Source organism: Cavia porcellus, unplaced genomic scaffold (genome assembly GCF_034190915.1).
Source record: "Cavia porcellus strain 051 isolate PalLab524CR breed Dunkin Hartley unplaced genomic scaffold, mCavPor4.1 scaffold_18, whole genome shotgun sequence".
NCBI lineage: Eukaryota > Metazoa > Chordata > Mammalia > Rodentia > Caviidae > Cavia > Cavia porcellus.
The window spans coordinates 22,798,069-22,823,293 of NW_026947501.1; the positions used below are offsets into that span (position 1 = coordinate 22,798,069).

The 25,225-nt window shown below is 41.7% G+C and overlaps 1 protein-coding gene across 3 annotated transcripts in view; it reads left to right on the forward strand.

Annotated features, from left to right (window-relative positions):
- The window catches only part of Plek (pleckstrin), a 72,013-nt gene that overhangs the window by 40,945 nt on the left and 5,843 nt on the right, over nt 1–25,225 (forward strand). The window contains exons 2-9 of one of the 3 annotated variants that reach the window (XM_003468934.5): nt 1,150–1,234; nt 1,461–1,564; nt 6,467–6,713; nt 16,686–16,841; nt 17,072–17,253; nt 18,802–18,893; nt 21,650–21,834; nt 23,443–23,547. In XM_003468934.5, coding sequence (XP_003468982.1) covers nt 6,672–6,713; nt 16,686–16,841; nt 17,072–17,253; nt 18,802–18,893; nt 21,650–21,834; nt 23,443–23,547 — 762 coding nt within the window. In that variant the 5' untranslated portion in view covers nt 1,150–1,234; nt 1,461–1,564; nt 6,467–6,671. The remainder of the gene's footprint in view (nt 1–1,149; nt 1,235–1,460; nt 1,565–6,466; nt 6,714–16,685; nt 16,842–17,071; nt 17,254–18,801; nt 18,894–21,649; nt 21,835–23,442; nt 23,548–25,225) is intronic. The other 2 variants (XM_063229532.1, XM_013151600.3) reach the window with 2 other exon arrangements.

Genomic DNA, 25,225 nt, shown 5'->3' on the forward strand with positions numbered 1-25,225 from the left:
CAAATTAACTGCTCTTCCTTGCACTCATTGGTGTCAGCTCTTGAGTCCCTGCAACTAGAAAGTGACTAAGAGAGGGAGAGTTTGAGGTGCTCCAAAAGGGTTAAAGAGGAGTGACTGTGAACAAGACGTTCTCACCAGGACAGAGGTGAAAGAAATGCACCGGGGCAAACCTGCAGCCCCAGAGCTGGAGGCTGAGTGTTTGGATTCTGGAACTGGAAGCAGATGCTTTAAGGGATGCTTGCTTTGGTTGGCTTAAAGAGGATGGCGTCCAAGGACAACAACTGGAGAAATAAGGACCGTCGTGTACATAGGTCATCTGCTGTAACTCATTCTAGAGGCTGGTGCTAGTTAGGGGAAGAGCCAGTCAGGCAAGACCTCATGGGGATGGCTCTAGGCGGCCACGAACTCATAGTGTACCCCAAGCTGGCCTCCAACTCAAGGCTATCCTCTTGCCTCAGCCTCCCAGCTGCGGAGATTACAGATGTGCACCACCACACCCAGCTGTGAAGTGAGGGTTTCTAATTGATATCCTGAAGGGTAGTATATATACAAATTATTCTTGAAATGGATGCATTTATTCTATTCATTTATTCCATTTATTTATTTTATATGTTGGGGTATATTCCAATATTTTTATACTTTGGTATCCTCAAAAGTCTGGTTTCAGGATACTCACTTACCTTATGTAAAATGCTACAGAATTTGCATTTAACCTATATGCACATCCTCCTGTATACTTGCAATTATCTCTAAATTACCTACAATACAGACTATAGTGTAAATGCCACACAAATGGTTGATATAGTGTATGATTTAGGAAGTGATGATGGTGACAAAGGCTGTATATTTTCAGGCAGATGTATTTCTTCAGAATGTTTCCAATTCATGGTTGATTGAATCTGCCGATGTAGAACTCATGGTGTGGGGGCTGACTTTACTCTTTTATGTTTACTGTTCAAATTGTTCCAGCTTGACTATTTGTGCTCTTTCATTTGACTCCTGTGTCCCTTTTTAATAACGTATCACTGTGGCTTTTTTCTTTCTTTCTTTACTCTTTGTTTTTCTCTCTTTTGGGGTCCTGAGGATTGAAACTAAGGCCTTCATATTGAGCTGTATTCCAAGTCATTTTTTCTTTTTAATTTGAGACAGGATCTTGCTCATGTTGCTAAGCTGCCCATGCTAGCCTCGAACTTGTGACCCCCTGCCTTAGCCTCTCAGAGTGATAGGATTACAGGTATGTGTCACCATACTTAGTTTCTTTCTTTCTTTTTTTTTTTTATATCGGTACCGGGGATTGAACTCACGACCCTGCGCTTGCAAGGCAGGTGCTTATGCTGCTGAGCTAAATCCCCAGCCCAGTTTATTTATTTCTTAATGTAAAACAATTTTTTGCACTTCTTTACTTTCTGGACTACAAAATGCTCCAGAGTCACCTTGTATATATTCTGCTACGATCCTAGAATCATTCATCTCTCCAAGGATCTTGAGTTCCTCTTACTGAAAATTATGTTCTGAGAGCCAAGACAGCTTTTTGCTACTAGAATGTCACAACAGGTCCTTTCAGGTAAGACAGGCCATTCGTATATATATGAACATGCTTTATTTGAAGCAAGTATGTATATATTCACATTTTTATGTACATAGTATTATCAGTAATCATTATATGCATATAAAATATGTAGTAATTTCCACATGAATTTGTGTGTCCCTTTGAAAGTGGTTACTCAGTATGTGGGTCAGCACCCATCTTGACCTGCAGGCCCCCTGGGCACCAGCCAGATATCCTGCCATGGGTTTCAGTGAGACAGTTCAGGGTTCCCTTTCTCTGGAGGTAATTCTCCCCTGATCTCTCTGTCTGTAACACTTGCATGCAGGAGCACTGTCTTCTGGATGTCTGCAAAATGAAGCTAGAGACATGGTCTCATTCCAGAACAAAGGACAGATTTGTTTACTGTCAAGTATGCAATGTCTCCCTCAGAGGCAAAGTTCCTGCAGTTTCTTTGCAGCCCATTCTACAAGACCCAGGTTTCCTAAGCTCAAGGCTCCTTGACTGGGATGCAAACCCTCTGTTTGCAGCGTCTGATCTGAACAGCACTCGTGCAAGCAGAGCCCAGGGCAAGCGTGCAGCTCTGTTTACTGTGTTGTGAGGACTGTCCTTGTCTCATCAAAAAGCCCCGAAGCCTTCAGTCTCCTGTCAGCCTCTGTGGAGTTGCTCTTTTGCAATTGGGTAAAATCCTAGATTTTACTTATTTAGACATTTTTCTCTTAACTTAGGCTTATCACTGCCAGTATTCTGATCTTTATCAGCTAACTTTAGATCCTTTTGAGTTATCAGTGCTGAAAACTAAATTTTAAAAAGGAATAAAATATAATAAAAACATTCCAAAGTTTTAATTAACTCATGAAAACGGAACGAGTCAGACATCACAACTCATTCAGAAAGAGGTCAAAGATAAATTTATATGGAGTGAAAGAATCCTGAAGTCTTCTTAAAAATAGACAAAAAACTTTGACTTTTTCCACGGGAAGAGACTGGAGGATGAAATCTATTGAACAGAGTTTCTATTCTTGCAAGAATTATTTGCATTGCTGTCAGCTTTCCACAGCGTAGAGTTGTAAAATGACTCCGGACAAGAAAAGGCACAAAAGCCATAGAAAGAGACAACCCAGAAATATTTGCTGTAAACGATATATAGTTTTCCTATTATATACAATAATCTTGTTTCCTAAGTCTTAGCTCTTGCTTACTCCAAAAAAAGGTACTACAGAAGTCTTTCCAAAGTGGTTCATCAAATATGGGAAAATTCAAAGGAAGACGGAATAAGATTTTTAAAAATAACCTTGAACATATAGACATAAAAAAGGTATTGGCAGTTTCTAATCATCTGACTTAGGAAGGAATCTGACTCAGAACATTTGCTCACACTCTGTTGAGAAAGTTGTAAGCGATGACCGTGGTTCAGCCTGTTCCCTTCGCTGGCCACTAGGTGTTGCTAAGCAGTGGTGAGGAGCTTTGGCTGCATGGGGAGGGGCAGCCGAGTTCACATCTAACCTGTGCGTGGTTCATTCAGTTCATACACTTGGAAAATTTGGTGGTGGCAGGACAGTTTTACTCCTGCAGTAACCACTACAGTACGCCACAGCAACCGCCATTCAGAAAGCAGGGACTACTTCTTCTGTGGGCATCAACAACAAACCAAAAGCACATGACATTTCTGTCTGAATGGTCTTTACAGCCTCCTGATCATACTAGGACAAAGGGAGAAAACATACCAAATTAGGTCTGGTCAGTTAAACAAAAAGAGATATAGTGCCCGATGTGGTGGCGCACACCTGTCATCCCAGCACTTGGGAGGTGGAGCAGGAAGATTGCTGCAAATTCGAGGTCAGCCTGAGCTACACAGTGAGTGCAAGGCCAGCTGAGCTACATGGCAAGACCTTGTCTCAAAAACAAAACAGAATGAAACAAAACAACCAACCCCACCACACACACTCGAAAAGAAATGGTAAGTTTAGCTATGAAATGGCACTATGGTAGAGTCATGAACAGTTTCCATTCTTTATATATTCTTTATTGGTACCAGGGATACAAACTCAGGACCGTGCACTTGCAAGGCAGGCGCTTATGCCACTGAGCTAAATCCCCAGCCCTCCATTCTTGTAGAGCCCAGCAAAATACACAACTCGCCCCGTGTTTCTGCTTTGCTCAGGTGCCATCCAGGTGGACCACTTTCACCCCAGGAGTTCTTAATTCTTTCTAATTAGTTTCAGTGCAGTGAGGACTGGTTGGCGAGCGAGCCATCGATACTTGGATGTAATCTGGATTAGGGTAAAAGGAAAGCTCAGTGGTGAGTGCTAATTAGAGCCCAGCTGGAAGGAAGGCAGGCAGCATATCAGTAGGCGCTCAGAGAACCTCAGGACAGAACAGACCTTCCTTCGCTAACTTCCCTGGCTCCTCAGATGTCTTTGTGGGTGTTTCCTGCTCACCTGGGGAAAGCAGCTTTGACTCTGTTTCTGCTACTCGATAGCATCCAGGCATTACTTTGGGGCAACACTGCCCCGGTGAGCCTGGTTGCTGCAGCCGTCAGCGCCCATGCTGCACCTGCAGATGCCTGAGAGGCCTGATGGGGCCATCGGGCCTGAAAACCACAGGGATGTTTTCGTCACGATGCCCCTAAGGGGCAGTCTCTCAGTTCTGGATTTCTGGAACCTACAGCTGCCCTGGTCCCTGTCTTTCTGGAGACCTTAGCCTTTCTTTTTCCTTGAAGTCCATGAACCCTGTTTTCTTCCGGAAAAATCCCCGTTTCTCTGTATTAGCATGAATTCGTTTCCGTTGATTACATCATTCTGTCAATGTCATCATTTAGAGAACATTGACTGGTGATGAGGAAAAGGAACTAATCAGAAACCCAGTCTTGTCACTGTTTCCAGTTTCCATGGAAGAGGATTAGCCAGGGTTCATGGAAACTTGCCTTGAAAATGAAGAATAACCAACATTTATAGACATTTGCTATGTTCCAGGTGCTGTTCTAAACTTATAGTCTCTTATCTAATCTTCAGAATGACCCCATTGAATAGGTGCTATTATGTCCATTTAACAGATGAGAACACTGAGGCACAGAGTGATTAAATAATGCTCATTTCACAAGATCTGGTTATTAGTTCTTTGGCCTGGTGTACACACCTAAAATTCCAGCACTTGGGAGGCTGGGGAAAGAGGATCACTATAAATTTGAGGCCAGCCTGGGCTACACAGTGATTTCAAGCCATCCTGAACTACACAGCGAGACCCTATCTCAAAAAAAAATTTTTTTTTAAATCATATGTAGCTCAGTGCCAGAGCCTTGAGTTTAATCCCCAGTGTTGCACACACAGGAAAAGTTTGTCCTATAGAATATCAAATTTTACAAAATTTAACTAACCTTCTAGGGTCTGCTAAAATAAATCACTACAAACTGGGGGACTTAAAAGTAACAGAAATTTATTTTCTCACCACACTGGTAGCTCTAAGAAAGAACCCTCCCAGCTTCTGGTTGGCACTGGGGATCCTTGGCATCTCTTGGGCTGTAACTTCATGCATCTGTCACGACGAGGTCGCTTGTTCCGAGGGTCTCTGCTTTTCTAATGAGGAGCAGCGTCATGGGCTAAGGCTGACCTGCTGCTGTTTGGCCTCATTTTCACTTAACGATTTGCATCTATCTATTTGCCTTATTTCTGAATATGTCTCGGAGGTATTGGGTGGTTAGGACTGTTCTTTAAAAAGACATAATTCAATCCACTTACCAAAATGTTACTAGAATTTATTCAGCTATTGTTATTTTTTGGTGATAACAGGGATTGGGACCCATGTTTATCTACCCCTCTTGCTGTTTCTTTCTGAGACAGAGTTCACTAAATTTCCAAGGCTGGGCTAGAAAATTTCCATCCTCCTGCCTCCGCTTCCTTCCCAGAGAGCTGGGATTACAAGGATGTGCCATTAAAATTTGTTCCCTGAAGATTTCTGTGTTCAGACTACGTTGGGAGTCACTACCAGAGGAGTGTTTGCTTCAATGCTCAGTTTTTGTTACCCTGTCAGGAGAGGTGCCAAGCGGAGATTATACAAAACAGTTCTTCAAACATGTTTGATTGTGGACGCCTTTTTGTAGCTCTGTGGTGGATGAGTGTTCCATGCCAGACACTGTCTCATGCCCCGTGGGAGGCAGGACCGCCCTGGTTCCTCCCTGGCATCATGTGTCACCTTTTATCTGCTGTGTTGCCTTGAGACAACTGTCCTCTCTGAGACTGCATTTCTTTATCGCTAATATGGGGACATTTTCTCTTTAGTTTCTGGCAGGACTAATTAAACATGGTAGACTGAACAATGCACGGGACAGTGCAGGGCACAGAAGGAGACATTTGCTTGCATGTAGGTACTTTGTTATGCTACTCAGGTGGATTTACATTTTTTGACAATTCTAACCAAGCATTTTTAGGATCTCAAGAATAATTTCTAGGCAGAACAATTTCCAATAAGGTTTTTCTTATTTGTGTTGTCATTTTTTTTCTTTTCTTCTCTCTAGGAGAATTGTTTTCTTCCTGGTAATAAAATTTTGAGTCTGGTGTGGTGGGGCACATCTGTGCTCTCAATTACTTGGGAGGCTGAGACGGAAGAAAAATAAGTTTGAACCCACTCTGGATAACTTGGCAAGACCCTGTCTCAGAATTAAACTTGTAAACAAGGCCTGGGAATGGGGTGTAGTGGTGCCTGCCCGTAATCTCAGCACTGGGAAACAGAGGCAGTTAGATCACAAGTTCAAGTCCAGCCTGGCTAATTTATGACTTAGCAAGGCTGTCTCAAATTGAAAACAAACAAACAAAATCTGGATATAGCTCGGTGAGAAGTCCTGGCTTCCATCCCCAGAACAGAAAACAAATTACCCTGATTAAATATTGAACAAGATTGTACTTTTAATATCTCCCACATTAGCAAAGCATGGGCTGTGTGACTCTGCAGTTCCTTATTCTGGTCTGCCACCCCACTGAGGGGAAGAGGATGTGATCATGAGATCGCTCGCAGAAGGGAAATTGTGAAAGACGCCTCGCTGTAAAAAGGGCAGCCCACAACCTGAGCTGTCGGAGGGCGAGCTGAGAGGACTCCTCTGCGAGCGGGCCTGTCGGTCTTCCCATCAGACATGGAGCCGAAGAGGATCAGGGAGGGCTACCTCGTGAAGAAGGTAAGGAGGAGGGCCGCGGACCCGGGGGACAGTTTAGCAGAGGCTGCATGTCCAGCTTTTCACGCTACCCCATTTTTTAATAACTAGGTTTATTGGTCCATTTTAGATACACATAATGATCATATTCATCATAGGGAATCTGTACCTATACGTGATATATTTTGGTTTCTTTGTTTCTCAATCCCCTCTCCTCCCTTCAACCCACCTTCCCCTCCCTATTTACAAAGCTTTGTTTCCTTTTTAACCTTTTAAAGAATCATTCTCTCATTTTCTTCTCTTTCCCTTTTCCCTCTCTAATTCTTTCCTTTTGAACAAAAATATCTTTCTGTTTCACAGTCTCTGTTGTACATTTTTGTCCTTATTTATTCTTTCAGTTTCTCACACCAGGGAGATAATTCGAGGTTTGCACATGTGAGTTTGATTTATTTTACTTAAGAGTACATTTTCAAGTTGCATATATTTACCTGAAATTTATCCTTCTTTATGGCTGAGTAGTACTTCATTATATATTAAAAACCCATTTTTTTATTCGTTCCTTGGTTAATGGTTGTTTGGGTTGTTTTCACTATCTATCTATTACAAGCTTTGCTGCTGTAGACATGGGTGTGCATATATCACTGTGGTATGATGTTTTTAATTCTTCCAAGAAGATACCCAGAAGGGGAATAATTGGGTCAAATGGGACTTCTAATACTAGTTTTTTGAGGAATTTCCATACTGAAATCTGCCCCTTTCTTTTAGGAATGTTTGGAGCAGGACCTATTGGGTTGAAACGGGAGAGTATCACAGGGTAGTGTTGGGGTAGGGGGTGATCAGCACATACTCCGTTGCCCTCTGTTTCTTAAAAGTGGCTTAATCTAGTTGGTACAGTTTTATCTAATGGGTCTAAGAATTCTACATGGCAGAGTCTGGAAGATAGGGCCCCTGGTTAACTACCTCATAATTTAGAACATCAGTTTTAAGAACCACATGGGTGTTCTGCCACCCATGCTTGAGATGCAGTGCTTGAGATGCAGAAGTTACTTGGGGAAGCTCTTCATTTGTTATTTAAATTTTTCTCCCTCAGAGTTCTTTTGGGGATGGAGAGGGGAGAAGAAAGTGATTAAAGATGAGTTTATATCATGACATGACATGACAGCTCATTTCTTGGGCTACCTTCTTAAAATTGATGCACACCAAATATTTCCTGTTTTTTAAAGATAAGCTGTAATCTCTTCATTCACAACTCTTGGTGGATTTGTGTAACCGACTGGCAAGTTGGTGGGTGCACCATTTTAAAGATTAGGAAACAGAGACCCAGGTTACTAAAAATAGGGTTAGTCTTACTGATGTGGCCTCTGGAAAATTGAATGTGGTCAAGGCGATTGGTCTTTCTTTTCACACGGGGTGTGTTCTGAGTTGTGAAACTTCCCAGCCTGGTGAACTGACACATAGGGCGTGGTGGTATCCTGTGTGTGGCACCTCTATACACAGCATGCTAACCCTACACATATGAGCTCAGCATTTCAGAAATGAACCGAGTTCAGTACCTTCTTCCTGGGGCCTCGCTTTTAACTGAACGATCATCTCATGTAACTCTGCTTTAGGGCATTCATTTGTTTCTCAATCCAGCCTCAAATGTTTTACTCTTAAGAGGATTAAACAGTACACAATGCAGACTATTTCTGTTTTTATTTCAGACGAGAAGGGATCTTTGACTATGCCCTAACTCCCTCACTTGAGAACTTGGATCTTAGAGTAGCCTGAAAATCAAGGTCACATGTCTGTGACAGAGTTGGGACCAAAAAGACCCTTTCTGACTCCTGGGTTTCTGACTCACGGTGCTGAGCTTTTTTATACCAGAATTTTCCTAAAGCAAATTTACTCTGAGGTAGTGTTTGCAGTATATTTGTGATGGTATAGCTATGTCCCCTCTGCTGTTCTGCTCACCAGTCATAGTTTGAAATATCCTTTGCAAAAGCCACACGTGCACACACAGAGGTGTATGTACACATTCTTTGCAATAGGCAAAAATACTTTCCAAAAGAACCAATAATGATTAGTGTTGACTGATTTCAGGCTCGTATCTGAGAAAAACAAGTGAGTGGAAATATTTTCTGTGAAGTTTTGCTTATTTTTGTTCTTTAGACAACCAAAAACACTTTGCAATTAAGTTGTTGTTACAGAATTTGTATGCTCATATTATAAATTTACCCAAATACAAAAATGTAGAATGTAAATGTCAATCTATACTAAGTGGCATTGTTTCACCAGAAAATAGAAGTAATAGAGCCAGGGTTGTCAAGCATGTGGATTTTAAATTAGTAAAAAGTTTTTAGTGAGAGTAATTCTTTCAGATTATGCTCTGTGGATGCCAATCTAGAAATTGTGCCTAGGATAAAACAGTAAACTTTCCTATTGAAATTTTCACACATTGTATCTTCCATAATTATATTTTATGTTTATGATATTATTTTATGTTTCCATATTATTTGCATTTTGTCTGGGGCCATTTGAAATTCTATGTTGTTATAAGATTCTCAATTTTGGTATTTGTTTTTGTTTAAACAATTTTCCCCCCCCTGCTGTGGGTCAAACTCAGGGCCTTACACATGATAGGCAAGCCCTGGGCCACTGGGCTACAGCCCCAGAGCTCCAATGTGGCATTTTAAATATGTTTGTTTCAGAAATTTTCCCTTTCTTAATGTGGAAGCTAAGATCTTCAAGCCCCTCCTATAAGTTGGCAACTGTACTAAGTCCTTAAAATATATAATCAATGTTCTTTAAACTTTATAATGGGAAGTAGTGAGTACTTTATCTTCATTTTATAGATGAGGACACAAGGGTTTAGAGAAATTCAGTAGTTTCCCTAAATGATTTGTGATAGTAGAATCCGAAAGAGGCAATGTTAGATGTGAACTAAGGTCCGGAAATCACTCTAGCAGTGTACCATTTCTGTACTGGTTATTTAATGGGTTTTATTGGAAAATTATTCAACCTGTACAAGTTTATATATGTAAATGATTTCTGCTAAATAGAGGAATGTACTTGCTTTCAAAGCAACACAAGGTGCAACCATTTGTATATTATGTAAGTAGGAAAGTGCACACTATGCTAAATCACGCACACCGAGCAAAAAAGCTCAGTGGCACAAGCACCTTCCTGGCAAGTGTGAGACTGTGAGTTCAATCCCTGGGACCAAAAAACAAAACAAAATAAAACAAAAAATCCCACAGTGCAACAGAAGGCAGGGCTTAATCTAAGCAGTGTCAATTTTGGGGGGGAGGGAGTGTAGTGGGGATTGAACTCATAACCTCACACTTGCCAGGCTGAGCTGTATTCCTGGCCCAAACTAGTGTCAATTTAAAGTGAATGTCCCAGGAGTGTGAGAAAATAGCTAATAATGACTCACAGTTCTGCTTTAGTTACATAGTTTTGTTCATAATGTGATTTTCCTTTGAATTCTAGTTATATATCAGCATAAGAAAAGAGAAGTTCTTGGGGAAGGGGAAGTCAAAAGAGGTGTCTTCACTCTTTGGGTGGGGTGACAACACAAAACTCCAGCTGGCCCAACTGTGACCTCAGCCATCGGTTGTGTCTTCTCTCAGCAAAGCTGAAAATACACGGGAAAGCACTTTAATTTGGGCATTTGTCACACTGAGCTGGACAAATCTCCTCAGTTAGGCTCCGAACTGTGAGAGCAGAGACTGGATCTATTCAGTTTTTATGCTCCCAATATCTGGGTCATGTCTGAAGCCTAGAAACTGTTGTAACAATCGTTTGTTATAGCAAAGTTTTAAGAGTTAGAAAAAGAGGATAATTTCAGATAGGGTATAATTTTTAAATGATCATGCAATATATACTTCTGTGATTTATTACCAATGTTTTTTGATTTGTAGGAGAGGCCTACAGGTCGGCAGGAATGTAGAATTAAAGGGATATAGTTTCTTTGTGTAAAACCTCAGAGTAGAAATGGATGCCGTGGGTTGAAAGAAACTGCTCATCTGTGATTCCTCAATCCCATACTGGGGATTAAACCCAGGACCTTCACACTGACATTTCTGCCTCTTTTTATATGTTTTTTTAAAATTTTGAGATGGAGCATGCTATGTTGCTCGATGGCCCAGGCTGGGCTCAGTGTCTGCATTGTTTGAATTAATCTACTACCAAATATTCTTGAAAACTTCTCTTGTTGGGGAACTCATTATTTTTCTCTGAGTTAGGTAGAAAATTGTGTTTTAAAAACCTCTACCTAGTGAGGCTTTGAAACACTCTAGGCATTTCAATTCTGGTCTACTCTCTGTCTCTTTTTGAGCTAAACCTAGCCAAGTCTTCCAATAATTCCTGCAGTGATGGTGCCACATTGGCTTTCTCTTTTGAATAGTCTCCAGGTCATCTGCAGCTTTGAGGGTCCCTGAGCTCAGTGTCATTCTCCAGGGCAACTAAGACACATAAATTTATAGGGAATCAGTCGTATTTTAAGAGTGCTTACAAAGTGCTGTTTCTTGATTTCAGCAATTTACATGGATTGCTTTATTTAATTTCCCCACAACCTTACAATATAATTAGTAATCTCCTTTTTTACCAGACGTTAGAAACTGAAGCTTAAAACCTTGCTCCAGTTACACTGCTATGCAGTGTTAGGGTTGGCAGAAGTGTTATTAGATGATTCTACATTCCTTTCTACCTTGGATATTCTATAGTCACAATTCCAGGCTTCTTCTTGGACAATCATGACAGTTGAGGGCAGAAGGAGAAAATACAGGAACAGCTGAGCAGCTGGCAGAATGAAAAGTTGCTGGTGCAGCAATTTCTGAGACGCAGAGAAATCAGCAGCTTCTAACCATCCTACCCTACCCGACCACCATCACGCCTGGGGGAAAGTTCCAGCTACATAGTGGCCAGATATATCTTGTTTCATGAAGAATCAGCCTCTTTATTGTGCATAATGACCCCAAATCCCTACTGACACATCCTCCTAAGAGCTAACTGACAGCACCTAAGGCTATCTGTGAATAGGAAAAGCGTAATTGGGAGCAGAAGCTTTTATCGAAGAAACGCAGTACTGACGGACCTCTATCAATTTATCCCGACTCCAAGGCCAAAAACTGAGTGATACGGCAGTTATTAATCTTAGATGGTCCTGAAGTTGAATATTAAACTTGAAGCCTGAGCGATTTTAGCAGTCATGTAGTGAAACTTCTATTTCTGAAACTGTGACTATTTCTTCTTTATCTTGTTTCCAGTTACTTTAATTTGAATTAAGCAGACTTATCTATATATTTCCCTGAACTTATATCATAAATTTTAACAAATCATTGTGTTGAATGTTGCGAATTTATCAATTTTTTCCAATTATTTAAACAATTGAAATCCATAGACCCATTGAGAAGCAAATATCACCACTCACATACCTTGTACCTAGATTCATCCACCAACATGAATGGACACATTTGTTTCATTTCTACCTCTCCCTATATCACTATATAATCACACACACACACACACACATAATTTGAGACATTTGAGAGGAAATTGCTAACATCATTCTGTTTCACCTCTGACTACTTCAGCATATAACTTCTAAGAATAAGAACGTCCTTCTGTATAATCAAAAACCTTTATCACACCCAAGGAATTGGACACTGATTATAGTAATCTATCTAGAACATCGAATAACCTCAAGTGATTCAATAATGTCACGCTTAGCTGCCTGATAAGTTCCTATTCAATTAAGAACATACACTAAGGCATATAAAGAATTCCATGCACTTTTACATATTTATATTCATGTGCACAACACACAGATCAGGTGACGAGCTTTCCAGTATACCATAGTGGTCCATCCGTCCCCTTCCTACAATGTGTTCCCATCCTAGGTAACCATTATCATAACTTCTCATCAGTAATGCTTATTCCTGAACTTCATATAAATGGAGTCACACTCATAAGTACCCTGTAAACCTTTTTTTCACTCAATATAACATTAATGAAATTTTTTCTACGGTGTTGCAAGTACCAGCAATTCATTAAATGCTAAATTGTATTCTGTTGCATGAATTTACTGTTGTAGTTGCCATTTTAAAATTGAATTTTTGTACTTTTCTTATTGATTTGCAGAAGCTTTTTATATTCTGGGTGCAAACCTTTTTCAGATGCAAAACAGGAAGAAATATGATTAAAATTATTCCATATTTTGACGTATGGAAATAATCCTTTGTCATCTTGGATTAGTTTTCTGCCCAGACAGATAAAAATGATACTGTGTCTTAGTTAAAAAAATTCTTTGAAGACCTAAAATAAATAGCTAGATGAGAGCAACTAATAGTCCCACAAGTGTTTATCTTCTTTTCATAGCTTTCCTTTTGGACAGCTGGACCTTTTTTTAGAGGCCCTTTGTATTTGGAGATAAGCAGCAGGATCTGCTGGAGACTCAGTGATAATTGTTTTGTGGTGGTCATGACATGGCAAAGAATTTTACACTCTTCCTTTTTCAAAGTTATCCTGAAATATAGGCCATAAAGGGAGAATTCTTTCATTTAGTTAGAATGGATAATTTAGTACTAACAGGGCATTGGATATTAATCCAAACTGAAAATGTTTTATGTACAGAAATGATTTTCCCCAAGGCTCACACTGATGTGGGCAGCATTCTCTGTATTATAGACTATTTCACAAGTGATTTTCATACAACTTGGCCACGCCAGCACACAAGGCTGTTGTCTGGGTTTCTTCTTTTCTTTTCTTTCTTTTCCTCTTCCTTTTTTCCCTCTCTCACCCTTCTCCTTCTCTTCCTCCTTCTTCATCCCTCTCTTCTCCTCCCCGCTTCATACCTGGGATTTTCCCAGGGGTTCTCTACTGTTGGGCTACATCTCCAGTCCTTTTAATTTTTAGATAGGGTTCTGTTAAGTTGCCCAGGGCAGCCTTGAACTTGTGATCTTCCTGCCTCAGACTCTCAGGAGGCTGGGATTATAGGTGTGTGTGTCACAACCCACATGTGGCTGGATTTCTCCTGGGCATCCATACTTGAGAGCATCTGATGGACCAATGGACGGAAAGAAATGCAGTATGCACACTGGCCTTTGTGGCCTCTGTGCCCACTGCAGACACAGCTATTGGATTAAGACTTTTCCAGTTTGTCCAGACTCAGGAATCCACTGTTACACAGTCTGAATTGCCATGTGGGATAGAACCTATTCAGCCCTGAGTGAATTGAACACAACAGGTAGTTATGGGAGCATAAAACAACCTCTAAAAAGTCAGCCGAGAACACATATGAAACGAGAAGAGATCTATACTTTGCTCCCTTGGTAATGGCCGTGTGGAGCTTATGGGCTGACTGTGGCTGTGAATACATTGTACTGTAATTAAAAAACAAATCCAGCAAAATGAAAGTCCTCATCTCTTGTGAAGGCTGATTTCCTGGGTAGCTTGATCATACAAATACGGGTCACCTCTCTCCACAATGAGCAAACCTATGCTTTTTAGTGTCCTAGATGTGTGTGTGTAGAATAATTTCAGAAAACATGGTTATATTATTTTTCTACTCTTACATTAATCATTTATTTAGATAATCCTCCTTTATTCTTGTTTATCATTTCAAAATATAATTTTAAATTACAACCATTTTGTTCCATAAATTACTAAAGACTTGGTAACATCATTCTGCAGTAGATTCCTTCCCTCCAGAAACATACAGTTTGGTGGCACCTTATCACTAACAGAGTGTTGTTATACATGCTGTCTGTAAAATGAGTTAAAAATACATGCATGCATAGCATATACATTGCACAATGCATGTGTAGATTTCATATATACAAGAATATATGCATCTTATTCATTATGTCAACATAATACTTGCTAATATACTATAAGATACAATTACGTCTCTATTAAAAACTGGCTCAGAAATTAAACATTTTAGCTGGGGGCAGTGGCAGGTGCCTGTACTCCCAGAACTTGGAAGGCTGAGGCAGGAGAATTGCCATGAGTTCAAGGCCAACCCAGACTATATAGCAAGTTCAAGGCCAGCCTGAACTATGCAGTGAGACCTTGTTTCAGGGGAAAAAAAATAAAAAAGAAAAGCAATTAAATGTTTTCTCCAAGAATATACACAACTGATGAAGCGCAAATGTAATGCAGGTTTAAAGTCTGACTCGAAATCATCACAATCCTTTAAGCATTCTAAGTACAAACTGGCCATACAATGCTGGGGCAGGCATGCGAGTCCAAGGGTGAGCCCTGAACCTCCCTGCACCAGAAAAGAAACTAAAGAGAGATGACTTGTTTGCTCACACACATTTGTCAGAGTCTCCAGCTTTCTCATATGCATCGCCACTGGATAAATACTCTCAGATGTGTTCCTTATTAACACTGTGATGGCAATACCGGTCCACCGCCATTTTCTGGGAATTTGAGAAAGAATAACACAGCAGCTGTGCATTGTGCTAGAAACCTGAAGCATTAAAAACAATCAGACATGGCCATCTGTCAAGATATTTAATAGTGCAATCTCAGGATTTAAAAGCCATGGCCACATTATTTTAATTAATATGTGCTAATAAACCCCTGAAGTAGTTATTTTTAGGGCTGGGGACAGAAGTTAGGAGAGGCGAAAGGGCTTGCTGCTTTTTAGAAGCAAGGAAGTAAAGGGGTCTGGACTGAGCCACTTTGCACCATGTCTGGGGCTTCCAAGTAAAAGCAGAACTGTGGTGTGACCAGATCTTATTTATACCCATCTTTGGTGAGTCAGACCAGGTGGTCAACAAACCAAAATCTGTATATGTGCAGTTGAAGTGAGCACTATAAATCATAGTTTGAAAAGCACTAGGAAAATAATTTCCTGCACTTTCAGAAAAATAAACTCTCTCTTAGATTCTGACAAACATACTATATGATAGAAATCTTTCAATAAATACTGACAACAGTCATTATTCTATTTTTTCCCTCTTAAAAATAGGAAGTTAAAAAACTAAAAACATGAGTACAAAGAAATATGAACTAGAAGATCATGGGTAAGAGTTAGCTAGAGAAGAAAACCTTGTGCTGTTTTTTGCACGTAGCAGTGGGGTGAGGATGTGCTTTTGGTGGTTTGAACCAAGCATGAGAAGGAAGGGGCAGGACAGAGATGGCAGGAAAGGGTCTGGGTGCAGAGGAAGTAAACAACACAAAGGATTTGGCATCCTTCTCAGGCAAGTGTGATACAGGTTAACCCTCCACCATCTGCGCAATAGTCTTCTTTTGCATTATTTTAATAAAGATACGTTGCCCTCAGGATCAGGAGCCTACAAAAAGACTTAAGGATATCAGTGCTAAAGAGAAGAAAAGACAACCTTATGGAGACAGTGAAATGACTATGTAAGGCAGCATGCGTGACACAGTCAGTAAGAACGGCAGGAAATGCCCTTAAAACAGGGTGGATGGAAGCATTTTGGGAAGACTTCATCAATGAGGCAGCTACACCAAGTTTTTAAGAAGGAGAAAGATTCCTCAGGAAAAGATGAGGAGACACATTTGTGTAAGGGCATTCCAGAGAGTGGTCTCTGTTCTAACAATCATTTCTAATGGAATGCAAAAAGCCAGGGATAGAAACCAAAATGGTATCCCTTGAAGTCATTACTTTGAGAGAATTTATATTGAAATAATAGATATGATATCACAAAACTTTGTTGTGTTGTTGCTGTTGTTTATGGGCGACATGGTCTTACTCTATAGTTCAAGCTGGCTTTAAATTCGCAATCCTCCTGCCTCAGCCACCCAGTGCTAGCATTATAGGCATGTGTCACTACACCCAGCTTGTCACAAAACATTTTAAAAGCCAACTCTGAGATAATCCAGTGGTGGCCAACCTATGGCCCGTGTGCTGCAGCAGGCTGTTATCATCGAAATCTCTAAAAGGTTTGCCATAGCTATTTTAGATTATCTCCTTCTAGGTAGAAAATGTAGATTTAGAAAGAACCTTGACCGTCTCAGCTGTTTTTGTGGTCCTTACAGGGGAATGTGTTTAACACCTGGAAACCTATGTGGGTGGTACTGTTAGAAGATGGAATTGAATTCTATAAAAAGAAAAGTGATAACAGCCCCAAAGGAATGATCCCCCTGAAAGGAAGCGTGGTGACTAGCCCATGTCAGGACTTCAACAAAAAGATGGTGAGTTGATGTCACTGGCCACCGCGAACCTCGTGTTTTACTCTGATCTCTTAGCACACGCATAGTCTGCAGTTAAGCGTGTTCCCTGGAAGAGCTCCTCTCACTGCAACCAAACAGTCTGATGTTTGCATCTCTCTTTGTTAGAACAAATTTGAGGCAAATGCTCTGGTTGGTGAAGGGCCTTAGCTTTTGAGCTGATAGTTTCTAATGGGATGCGTTTGAATTTTCAGTTCGTATTTAAGATCACCAGCACCAAACAGCAGGACCAGTACTTCCAGGCCGCCTACCTGGAAGAGAGAGATGCTTGGGTTCGGGACGTCAAGAAGGCCATCAAGTGCATTGAAGGAGGTCAGAAGTTTTCAAGGAAATCCACGAGGAGGTCCATTCGTCTGCCAGAAACTGTTGATTTAGGGTAATTCTGTGTTTTCTTTTTTCTTCCCCATTCTCCCTGCTCCCCCTTCTTTCCGCTAAAAGGGAGCGAAAGCAACAGATTATGCTCTAAGGTTTGTTTTAGCCACCTCTGGAAGTCTGTGTCCCCTCTGCTGGTTCATACTGGCACTTGCTGGACCAAGATGTTTCTCTGGGCTTGGACAATTTAGGACCCCTCCAAGATCTAGGATCTGAGAAGATAAGGAGTCTGATGTTATACACAAGCCCCGTGGTGGGGCATACTTATGATCCTAGCTTTCAGGAGCGCTGCAGGGACTGCATAGTCTGCCTACTAAGCAAGCAAGCAAGCTTCAGAGTATCTAGATAGCAAGGGAAAACATCGCATGCTGGCTGTTTAAAATGTTGAAGAATTCTGTTTACATGTGATAGAGGGGGAAAGAGTCCTGAGAAGAGACCAGAGACACCTTCTGCAGGATTAACACCAGATACGGGCTGCTGCAGGAGGAAAGCTTGTCCAGTGCACTTAATGGCAAAGCTTTGTGGTCAAGACCACAGAGGAGACACCTGGGCTAGCTGCAGCTGCTGATCATGTTTCTGGTCAGAGCCATCACAGCTAAATGGCAGTGTTGCTCAGAGTACGTGAGGACACAGAATACAAGTGGCCTTCCGTTTGGTGCCTTAGAATTTCTCTAACAGGACAAAAATTAGAACTTCTTACTATTTTGCCTTCTTTCTTCTTTTAAAAATAAAAATAAGCTTTGAAGAAATATTCACTTTCTTGGAGGCAAATGTCTACAACAGATGGTCTCTTGAAGATCTTTAAAGAGTTGAGGGACTTGATAATCATCCCTCTGTTACCGGAACAAATACTTGAGGTGGCAATTTACACAAAGAAAAGGTTTATTTTGGTTTAGGATTTTGAAGGTTTCAGTCCATGGTCAGTTGGGCCCTTTGCTTTTAGGCTCCTGGAGGATGGGCAGGAGTTTATGGCATTACAAAACAGCTCACCTCATGGTCAGGATGGGACAGAGAGTCCAGGATACTGTACTCCCCTTCACGGGCTCATGACCAGTGACCACGTCTCTGGCTAGACCCCACCTCTTGAAGTTTTCACTGCTTTCCAATAGCACCAATCTGGGGACTAACCCTTTAACACATAGCCATTTGGGAGATATTCCAGATCTGAACTATATCAGAGACCTTAACGATCTAGGATGTACCTGCAAAATTGACCCTGAGAAACTTTAATCTTTGGCATCTAACTCAGGGCAATACTCCATCTCAGGTACCACAAGTTAAGTCAATAAAGAACTTAATAAATTTAAGAGACATTGAATAACTTCCTGCTACATTTTGCTAACGTTCTACCCGTCATAGAATTACACAAATATAAATGCAGCCCTTTAGCTACTTGTGGTCTGGTGGATAGATTAGTCAGAGGAGCTGCCCAAGGGTTAGCTGGCAGGGAATCTGGTGCTCCAGGCCATCCTCTGTAAGGTGTCACGTCCCTCAGAGGGCTCGCCATCCCTATATGCTCTCCAATGATCTACCTGCTTTGATCTCTGTGCAGTGCCTTGTATTTGTCCATGAAAGACACTGAAAAAGGAGTGAAAGAATTGAACATAGAGAAGGACAAGAAGATTTTTAATCACTGCTTCACAGGTAAGAGGACCTGGGTACCCGAAATGGGTGACTAGGGAGGGGTATGGAGTTCTCCATTAGCCGTGTGCGTGGGATTTCCAGGGTGTAGGTTGGTGTGTGAGTGGGGTCATGGCATGCAGGTTGGTGAGCATAAGAAGTGAGTTTCCCTAGTGTGGAAACAGAAAGCAGGATAGAAAGAAACTTTACTGTTCAATATGACATTTTAGAAGTTTCAGCTAAATCAATCAAAGGAAGCTTTTTACCTAATATGTGACATTATTTTGAGAGTTGTTAGAGGCAGATATAGAGCTGGGAAGAAGACCTACCTAACTGTAATACACAGGGATCAAGACATACAGTATAAAATTTAAATGGCAACCTTAGGGGACAACAGTTAGCCCAGTATAAGACATAACATGCTACAGATTTAGGTGGTGTGGTTAAAACGTGTTTTGGAGTTAGACTACCTTGGTTCAAATCCTGGCTCTGCAATTTGCGAGCTGTAACATCTTGGGCCAGCAACTTAACCTCTCTGGGCTTTACTTTTTCTCTCCATAAAATGGTGATATTTGCAGTTTACCTGCTTTGTATGTTTGCTATTATGTGTGGAGAATAGTGCTTGTATCCAGTAAGTGCTATGTAGGTCAAGCTCTCAAGGGGCTATTGTGATGGAAGAGGTTACGTGTCTACATAATGGTTTCATGAATCCAGAAAAGAGGTTAGTGTTTGTTGGGTGAATAGGAGAAAGTACGTAAATTCGACCCTGAAATATGCATAACAATTTGGGGAGCAGATTTTTGATGAAGAGACTATGCAGCACATGGTGAGGACAGAGATGTGCAGAATATGCGTCTAAGAAAAGAAACTGACGCCAGCTTGGTAGGGCTAATTGTTCATTATAGAGAATACAGTGGGACATACAATTTGGGAGTAGTTTGTTAGAAACTGGATATGGTTCACTTGTGGTGATAAGTGATGTCAAAAGAAAATTCTGAGAAGATACAACAGATTTAGACTCTGAGATTGTGTCAGATCAACAGATGACCCATGAAAACAGACCTGGTCAGGGTTAGGAAGGGGATGAGGATGTGATGCATTTAACGGGGCAACATCCCATTAGGATGAGCCTCAGTCTGCTCAGACGGCAGCCCGTGAGCCTCGGGTGCTTGGGGGCTCAGATTTGGGATCAAAACACCAGGCCGTGGTTGGTGATGAAGGAAACTGAGAGGAGCAAGGCAGGATCCCAACTGAGGGCACCATGACAGCCTCCAGCGAAGGGAACAGGGAGAAGTTGCAATGTAGATCAGGGAATAAGACCTGGCCCAGAGTTGAGACCTGCGTAGTGTGTTCCTGAGTCCCAGGGTACTGAGCTAGCACTTATTAAGTCCTTTCCATCGAAAGCCCATGGGTGGATCCTTCATGGAGGCAGGTGGCTTGAGCTGAGAGACTGAGACCTGGGCAGTGCTGACATGTGATAGAGGACCTTGAAAATCAAGTGTCAGGGAGACTGGGCTGAGTTTGTCTTGTAAGCCGCAGCATGCCCAGTTGAACAAGACCAAATTCAAGAGCGGGAACATGTAAATGGGAAGGGTCAGCAGAGGTGCAATCCTAAGGTCATCTGCGCTCTGAGTTTTAATCTTCTCCACTTGTAAGTGGAGTGCATAGTTACTGTCTTACCTGTTATATAGGGTTTCTGCAAGTGATTAAAAACAGAAATGCAGCACTAATTAGTGTTTATGTACTGAGAAAGAACAGTGGCCCAAAATTTTTCATTTATGAAATTTGTAGAAAGCTCAATAGCCAAAACATCTTCCTGCAGACTTGAGAACAGCCTACTCAGTGCTGTGACTTGTGTCATGACTGGCTCAGTCATTGCAATGATACACTTTTGTGACTGCAAAGCTTCAGTTTAACCAAGTAATGAGCCAGTTTCATTGTATTCCCTTTGTTCTCTCTTGGCATAGAAGTCTGATTAAATAATTTCTTGAGGTCCCTAGTGAAGTATGAACATCAACACAGGAAACATCATCATACTTTATTTCAGGAAACACAACTCACTGTGTTATGTGCGGCTCGAAAACGTGCAGCAGCTCTTCTGCCAGATTTCTTAATGTGCCTTCACAGTTCTCCCCGCCCGCTCGGCAGCTCCCTCCTCCTCCTCCCCCATGCCCATGACCTGCTGCCCGTCTGCACGCATCTGTTCACACTGCTGCCTCGTCACCTGGGCCGGACACTCTCCGCCCCTGTTTCATGTGCTTGCAAACACCTGCTTGTGTTTGAGATCTCAGCCCAGAGCTACTTTCTTTATAAATCTTTAGAAACCTTTTTCCTGACAATGTGGTAGTCTCCTCCTCTTCCATCTCCCCTTTTTATATATTCAGAATTGACCAAAGAGTTCCATAATATTGACTTACAGCAGAGTGATGTTACATTACTTATCACCTATGTCTTAAAGATTCCCTGAGTGAATCTGCCCAGTAATTTTCAGAGCACTTATCGTCTAGTAGGTGCACAACAAATGCTCCTTAATAAACCAAATGCATTTGTAAAAATGATTTCTTAATCATGCTTCCTAAGCAGCATGTAAATGTTTTTCAAAGCCTTTTATATGGCTCATTTTGTTTTGGGGCATGTGTCCCAGTATTTTTTTCTTCTTGAAATAACAGAGAAGATGAGACAAGTTGGAAACTTGGGAGCTCTGGAGTCAGTGCAGAGTACAGGTCAGTGGCTTGTGCCTTGGGAAGGGAGTTAACCTTCCTTCTGATGGTCCTGTCCAGGTAGCTGTGTTGTCGACTGGTTGGTATCCAACAACTCGGTTCGGAATCGCCAGGAAGGCCTCATGATTGCCTCTTCGCTGCTCAGTGAAGGGTACTTGCATCCTGCTGGGGATCTGTCCAAGAATGCAGCAGATGGAATTGCTGAGAACCCTTTCCTGGACAACCCTGATGCCTTCTACTACTTTGTAAGTGAAAAAAATATCTACCTGCCAGGTCGGGGTGGTGCATACCTGTAGTATCAGCACTTAGGAGGCTTAGGTGGGATGATCACTGGGAGTTCAAGGCCAGCCTGCACTACACAATGAGACCCTTTCTCAAAAAAATGAACAACAAAAAAAAGCTATTCAATCTATCCTTGTTGTGGGACTGCCCAGAGCAAATTCCCAGTTGATTTCAGTTCATAGCTCCATATGCAAGAAGAAGAAGAAGAAGAAGAGGAAGAAGAAGAAGAAGAAAACGTGCTCACAGCCCTACAGCGAGCTGTCAGATGGGGGTTGGCTTGGGTGTCAGCTGGGGGAAAGGAGCCAGGAAGACTCGAGGAGGTCACAGAGCTTCTTTAACCCTGGTGCTGACCACACTTGACAGTTGTTTCCTCTGCAACTCTACCCAGTCTATGAGAGCCAGGGAGAAAGAAAACGTTTGGTTTTAGTGTATTTGCTGCTGACGTGAGAACTTAAATTGATTTTAAAACACTATTTTCATTCTTTTTAAGCCATATACAAAAATTGATTAGACTGCAGTGCACAACTCTGTTAGACAAGGAAGATAAAGCATGGGGTCAGGGAGGGGCAGGGGAAAATTGTCCCCTCTGTGGAATTTCTTTTCTAGAGGGCAATCCATAGAAAAGCCCAGGTGTGACTTTTCAATCTAAGTGCGTTCCCATGCAGAGCACGTGTGTGCACATGGCTTCCTACGGTCACCTTGGGCACCTCCTGGGACACTCCTCCCCCTGGAGCCTGGGAAACACCGTGTTGCACAATGCGAGCTTAACCTTGGGTTATTATGTTTCCAGCAGCAGGGGGATTTTGGCAGTTTTGCTTCTATTTTGGATCAGAATATAGAAGTTAGGAAGCGACTGAGGCCCATCTGACTTACAAAAATGAAGTGAATGTCCCAAATAGAGTTTCACTTCATTGTAGGGGAAGTTGCACTGCCAGTCTTTGTTTGGTTTTCCTTCTTGTTCAGAACTTGAATTTGGCTATTGAAATTCATTTCAATCTGGCTATTTATGCAAAATGTCCACTACCGTGGTCATCTTCCTCTGTATGAGTCACCACTCGGCTTATAGCTGAGCAAGTCCCAGGACCCTCCTGACGTCAGGGGTTGAGGCTGGACATGTCCCCTCCGTCTTCTCAGGGAGGAAGGAGCTGAATGGCAAAGGTTATGATGGAGATGATGCTACGCAGTGTGTCGCACGTTGAGTCACCCTCACCTCAGGGATGCGTCCATGAGATCTGGAGAGAAGAAGGGAGGCTTAGAAGGCAGAAATGTACTCCGTGAGAAAAATAAAGCTAAACTAAGCTTATGGATTGGGGAATCCTAGAAAATGAGAGGGTGGGGATACATCACCCCTGAGTGGGGGTGAACAAGGAGCAAGATCTGGACACAAGGAAATGGGGGAGGGGAAACCAGCTAACCACGGACAATTTTTAAGTTTAAATTGGGGCAGTACAGTAGCCTGAAAGGAAAGGAGGAGCCTGCCCTCCACTGGAGGGGAGGGCACGAGGGAGTGGGCATCAGTAGCAACAGGCCTAAGACTGGTTAATTCAACTTGCTGCTTGGTCTCCCCGTAGCCAGACAGCGGGTTCTTCTGTGAAGAGAATTCCAGTGATGATGACGTGATTCTGAAAGAAGAATTCAGGGGGCTTATTATCAAGCAGGGATGTTTGTTGAAGCAGGTGAGTGGCCACCACCATCCCTTTCTAGCCTTCCCCTTTACTGGGTTGGGTTATTATTATTATTTTTCAATCTGAATTATCAAGTGACATTTAATTTCTTTGGTTAATAATTAATCATATAATGAACCCCAAAGTATGAAAGAAGGCAATTAAAATGGCATCAGGTTAGGAGGACTGAGGCAGGCAGGGCAGAAGATGCCCCTAGAATTAGGAAAATACTTCTGTCCATCACAGGAAAATAAAGCTCTTTTAATTGACCGGAGGAAACACAATGGCTGAGATGCCTTCCAAAAGGTAAAGATGTTTCTCTTCACTTTGGCTGGATTAAAGGAAACATTTAGGAGCCAAACCGCCTTGCACAGGAGAGGATGTGATGGAGGCTGGCCATTGCTGGTTTCCATGTTGGTGCTGATACATTTCTGTGTTCTTGACTCTTTGATTTCAGGTGCTAGCAGGTGGTTGTTAAGAAAAGATTAACTTGGGAAGGACTTTTATTATTTCCTTATTTTATTGATTCCTTCTATAATTCTATCTTGTTACCATCCATTAATTAGTTGCAATGCCAAGAATCAAATACAGGACCTTATGCATCTTAGGCATATACTCTGTTGCCAAACCACACCCACACCCCAACTCCCTAAGCTTGAGAGGGGCTCTTAGGAAACAGCATGAAAGTTGTTGAAGGGCAGATAACATCTGGGCTGGACTGGCACCATGTCTGGTCAAAGAACTTAGTAGGAGAACCTGAATGGTCCAAAACTGGCTGAACCAACAGATGCCTGAGTGCGTGCTAAAGGTAACAGGGCCTAGAAGTAAACATATCTGTGTGTTTTCTTTTGCCTTCCTTTACCCAGCCTATGATAGGAACAGCTAGGTAGGTAGGCCAGTTGGTGTGCATTTGAATACACTGCGGAGCTGTTAAAATTGCACTCCAGGCCAATTAAATCAGAGTCTGGATTTTCACAGTTCCTGAATGATTCTGATACACAGCCAAGGCTGAGAAACACCGAGCTAGTCTTTTTCATGAAAGCAAATTTATTCTATTCTCAAAATACAACTATTCAGGCAGTCACTTTCATAAACTTCCTTTTTACATAAAAAAGGCAAGAATTAGTATTCAGGGATTTGGTTCTCATAATAGGTCTTTCATTTGCCAGGGAGGGGGCAGTGGGGATGATAGGGGGTAAAAGAGAACCCCCTTTACTTGAATTGGCATTGACCTCTTAGCTCAATGGTTAGTAACCCTGGTATGTATCGGAATCACTCGAAAGAATTAAAATTTTTTTTCTTCAAGTTCTACAAAATGTAAACTACCTGTCTGTCTGCTGCTGGGAGTCAACCATAGTCAACTGGTATAGAAAGGTTAGTTGTGAAAAAGGACTCCTGTGTTCCATATTTCACTTCGGAAAGTAGCTGTGTCCACCTGGAGGACTTGATACATGGAGCAAATTTGAGGATGGATGGTTTCGGATTGTATTCACTATAATCCTTCTCCTGTACTTTTTAAAATAGTTAACAAATTATCTAGTTGGCTAATTTTAACCACAGGTAGGTTCCTTGAGGGAAAGGACAACATGTTACATATGTTTTATTTCAGCAGCAGAATCCAGTACCCTCTTTTTTTTTTCCAGTATAGGCAATAAGCACTTGAAAACTAAATTAAATATATGTAGGTATT